Consider the following 5065-nt stretch of genomic DNA (forward strand, 5'->3'; position numbering starts at 1 on the left):
TTTACTATCTAAACACTGATTTGCTGACACGAATCCAGTCAACAATCTGTGGACGGATTGCACTGCTGGTTTGACCAGATTGTGTGCTTTGTTCTTTGAAAAAACCTTTGTCGTCAATTTGGTTGAGCTTTCAGGTCCAAATCACCTCAATCCATGGATAGGTTTGCTTGAAGTTGTTTTGATTGCAGTTGAATTCAGCTGAACAATCCGGCCTTGATGTGTACAATCCATGGACAAATTGCTCCCTTATTTTTCTTCTTAAATTGCTCAACTCTCTGCCTCAAATCCATCCAACCAACCTGGTTTACGCAATTAGAATCTAGCCATAGTTTGTTAAATTAAGCATAATTTTAGTTCTTTATCATTCTTTCCTCGTGCGCATTATATTTCTTCACTTGTATGCTTCATTATCATTTCAAATGCACTTCAAATCATCAAAATTCATCCAAACATCTACTCCTTTACTCCAATTGATGATTGAATCAATGTAACCCTGCAAAATCAATATGTTTAACCACTTAAATATACAGAAATGCAATTTTCCTCACTTTAACGCACAAAATGTAAAACTCAAATATAACCCCAGTTATTCAATTCGAATTTAAATGAAAACACACTAAAACATAAATAAATAACTATATAAAAATATGCAAAACAAGTATTTAAAAGGGTTACAACCTTGAATTGAAACTATTAATGGTTAATGGAAGACAAATAAGGAGTAAAAGGTTTCAAATTTGAAAGTTTCAAATTTTAAAATTGAGATGGTGATAAAGTTTCATTAACAATTAATATGAGTGGTCATAGAGTTTCATTAACAGTTAATATTAAATGAAAGTGGGACTAATCAATTGATCCATCAGAATCTAGCCTTCGCAAATGAATCTTTAATTAAGAGGTAAAAAGGGCTACAATCTTGAATTGAAACTATTAACCGTTAATAGAAAATAAATGAATCTTTGATTAAGGAGTAAAAAGGTTTCAAATTTGAAAGTTTCAAATTTTAGATTTTAGATGGCAACAGAGTTTCATTAATAGTTAACATGAATTTATATATTAAAACAATGCAAAAACCAGGAAAAAGAAAAAAGAATGAAAAGTATGGAAGTTATTTAGGTGGTCTCCACTAAAAATTCACTCTACAAAACACACACACACACGCACATGTTCTGTCAAGCCTTTCCTTAATTGCTTCTTCAAAATCCCACCGTATAATCTAGGTCCACAAGAGCCCATTACAACCCAAGTCAAGTAGTTCATTAGTTCTAGCTAATGAAATTTTCAAAATCATTAAAGGTCCAATTAGGTCTAATTCTAGCCCCCATTTTTCATTATTGGAGACAATGTCACTAAAATCAGCAATGAAAAACTTGTTTTTGCCCCACAACTTACTTCCATTCCCCAAATATACCACCATGATTGAAAATCTTTTATAGCAAGCATTTTCAACTCGAGCAAAATGGGCAAATAGAATTTTGTCAATTTTTATTTCTTTTGGGTAAAAAACAAAAGAACCCCCTGTGGTAAACCTATTTTACAAATAAGTCCCCTATGGTTTCAAAATATACAACAGGCCTGACGAAAATCGGTAAAATTAACGGGCACTGATGAAATGACCAAAATGCTCGGCTACTGCAACTGCTAACTGTTGTTTCACCATTTTATTAGCTTAAAAGAAAGCTACCACACATCTCCAACTCTTTCTCTCTCTCATACACTCATATATCATATTCATATAACATTACGAACTCTTCTTTCCAAGCTTTAACTTACTCCCCCACTCAACCATTTGATTATTACCCATCGTTTTCACCTCATTCTCACAAAACCCATAGTTAGTATTATTTCTTTCATTCTTTTGTCTTAGCCTTGTAAATTCAAAGACCAGTTGGAGAGATTATTCATCCATCCAGAGATTGAAGCAGCAGCAAGAAAAGAAAGAAGAAAGAAAACAAACGATGATGCACAGTAATAGGTGCAATGGTGGTTCTCATGGAAACATGGCTAGGCCATGTTCATGTGGCATGTTTCACACTCATCAAGCCAATTCCTTCTCCATGCTCTTCTCCATGCCTAACCATCACAATAAACCCCTTGATGAAACTGCTAAAATGTATTCCTTCGCATCATCTCCGCCGTCTTCCTCTGTTGATTGCACTCTTTCCTTGGGCACCCCTTCTACTCGTCTAACCAATAATGACACCGAAAAAAGACACTCTTCTTACATGTCTAACTTCTATTGGGATATTTTACAATCCAAACATTCGTCCAATTCTCCCCATCATTCGTCTCACAAAAGTAGCCAGGCAAATAGTCACACCAACTCCAGTTATGGTGGGTGCTGCTTCAACGGAAAATGTTCATATGTCATTCTTGAAGGAGGGTGAGACATGTTCTTCAACACCAGTATATGAGGTTCAATCAGTCTCGAAGAATAGGCTGGGGGTTTCTCTGCAACACCAGGTATAGTCTAGTGCGGTTGTTGAGGGCAGCTTCACGGAGTTTTATTGGGAGGTTCAAACATCACTGGGAGTTTTATTGGGGGCTAAGGGGTAGAATAGTAATATTTGCTAAAAATTAAGTATAAAGAATTTGTTTTTAACTTTCAGTATATCAGTCCCGTTAATTTTACCGATTTCCATCAGGTTTACAATTTAGTTCAAAACATGAGGTATCGTGTTGTATATTTTGAAACCATAGGGGGCTTATTTGTATAATAGGTTTACCACATGGAGCTTTTTTGTTTTTTACCTATTTCTTTTTTACATGTAACCGGAAGACCACCAAATTTTTAATGAGATTAACTAAAAATAGGTCATCGTAGCCAATTTGTTTTTTAAAACTATGCATAAATTTATTTTGGTTTTACTTAAGAAGATAATGTCAAAGGAGTGAAGACGAATGGCCTCCTTAAGATGGGAATTGTCAAGGAAACTACCTTCTTAGATAGGGAATTATCCAGGGACGCTCGACACCAATTCTTATAGAGAAGAAAGAACTAAAATATAATGTTTATAGAGGAAGAATAATAATATAATAATAAATGAGACAGAGAGTAGGACGGAACATTTGTTAAGCACTCACTGCCACTCTCAAAGTAGTAGTAGATGACAATTCAAATTCAATTGTGTAAGCCAATTTCGACTTTGATTTCAATTGTTTAATCCATACAAGCCTAAAAATGTTTTGCTTAAGCAGTTTAATCAATCGAATCTATGTATGTATTGTGATTCCAAAGTCGCTATAAACATATTTATGGGCCTTGAGAGCAAATTAGATGAAGATCAACATGCTCACGATATTTTGGTTTTGCTATCCAATTTCCTAATCTATTTCCACCAAAACAAACAAAAAAAAAGGATAAAAAGAGCAACATCATAGCAAGATTTTTATGTTGTTTTAATTTAGGATAAAATATAGAAAAGCCCTTTGAGATTAAGTAAACGTACAGAAAAGTTCCCTATAGTTTCAAAACATACACTCCGATACCCCATGATTTGAACTAATTTAAAAAAGTGACGAAAATCATCTAAATTAATAGGTTTGAAGTACACGAGCCATTTTTATGAGTATTTGTCCTGGAAACAAACAAATTTTTAATTGATATACCTATTTTACCCTTAGAATTATAATACAAAAAGTCTATTATAATTTCAAATCATACAATCTAATATCTTGTCATTTAAGCTAATGTGAAAAGTCGACAAAAATCATTTAAATTAACTAGTTTGATGTTGCTTGACATGAAAAATAATTTTTTAAATCAAAATTTTAATTGATATACCTATTAAGCCCTTAGAATTCATGAAATTTTCAAAAACAATCCAAAACGTCTAAATACAACTCATCTTATTTCTATATATAAAATAAATAAATAAAAGTTTCCAAACAAAACTCACCTTTTTTCTATACATAAAATAAATAAATAAAAATAAAAGATTTTTATGTTGTTTTAATTTATGCCACAGTAGCAGAAGTAGAGAGCAAGGAATTGGAAAAGCAGATCGACTAGAGGAGGGGACAACAGAGAACGTATATACTATAAATAAAAGGGTTAATCACATTTTATCCCCCTTAAAGAATACCTCATTTCTTAATTTACCCCCTAACTTTTAATTTTACTCACTTAACTCCCTTTAGGACAAAATTGTCCTTGTATTATTTTGACTTTTCATTTACTTTATTTTCCTTTCTTTTATTTCTTTTTCTCTTTCTTCTTTATTTAATTCTTCCTCTTTCCCATAAAAATCTTCACCTTAATGATTGAAATTAAAGAGAAATTGCAAAGATCTATCTTCTTCTTAAATAATTAAAAAATATTCAAATCACTTTCCTAAAATACAATTTTTTAAACCTTTCAATTCTTTTAATTTTGGGTTTTCTTCTTTCCTTTCTAGTTTCTCATTTTATTCTCAAAAAAATATCATAAGATGAAATTGTTTTCCTTTCTTTTATTTCTTTTTCTCTTTCGTCTCTCTTTCATCTTTTCCAATAGAAATTCTATTTCAATAATAATTTTTGTTTTGAGTTTGTAATTGCATATTTTTTGGTGAAAGTTTAAAAGGCATTAAAAACTAATTTTGATTTTTTGTATGATGCAACGTGTCACAAATTTCAATTGATGATTATTAATTAGGTCACAATTTCATCTTAAGATATTTTCTTGGAATTGAAAAACTAGAAAGTAAAGAGGAAAATCCAAAATTAAAAGAATTGAAATGTTAAAAAAATTGTATTTTAGGGAAGTGATTTGAATATTTTTTTTAATCATTTAAGGAGAAAATAGATCTCTGCAATTCACCTTTTTTAATTTCAATCATTAAGGTGAAGATTTTTGTGGGAAAGAGGAAGAATTAAATAAAGAAGAAAGAGAAAAAGAAATAAAAGAAAGGTAAATGGAAAGTCAAAATAATGCAAGGGCAATTTTGTCCTAAAAAGGATTAAGTGAGGGAAATTAAAGGTTATGAGGTAAACTGAGAAATGGGGTATTCTTTAAGGGGATAAAATGTGATTAACCCTAAATAAAAGAAAAGAAACACGCGCTGCACGTTGGAATGAACATGGG

The 5065-nt window shown here is 31.5% G+C and overlaps 1 protein-coding gene across 1 annotated transcript; it reads left to right on the top strand.

Moving 5' to 3' along the window:
• The first annotated feature begins 1958 nt into the window (after positions 1 to 1958).
• On the top strand, positions 1959 to 2387 carry LOC140007656 (GATA transcription factor 18-like). Its single transcript, XM_072050596.1, has one exon. It carries the CDS (start codon positions 1959 to 1961, stop codon positions 2385 to 2387), a length of 429 nt encoding a protein of 142 aa, XP_071906697.1.
• The last annotated feature ends 2678 nt before the right edge of the window (positions 2388 to 5065 follow it).

This window comes from Coffea arabica, chromosome 5c (assembly GCF_036785885.1).
Source record: "Coffea arabica cultivar ET-39 chromosome 5c, Coffea Arabica ET-39 HiFi, whole genome shotgun sequence".
Classification (NCBI taxonomy): Eukaryota; Viridiplantae; Streptophyta; class Magnoliopsida; order Gentianales; family Rubiaceae; genus Coffea; species Coffea arabica.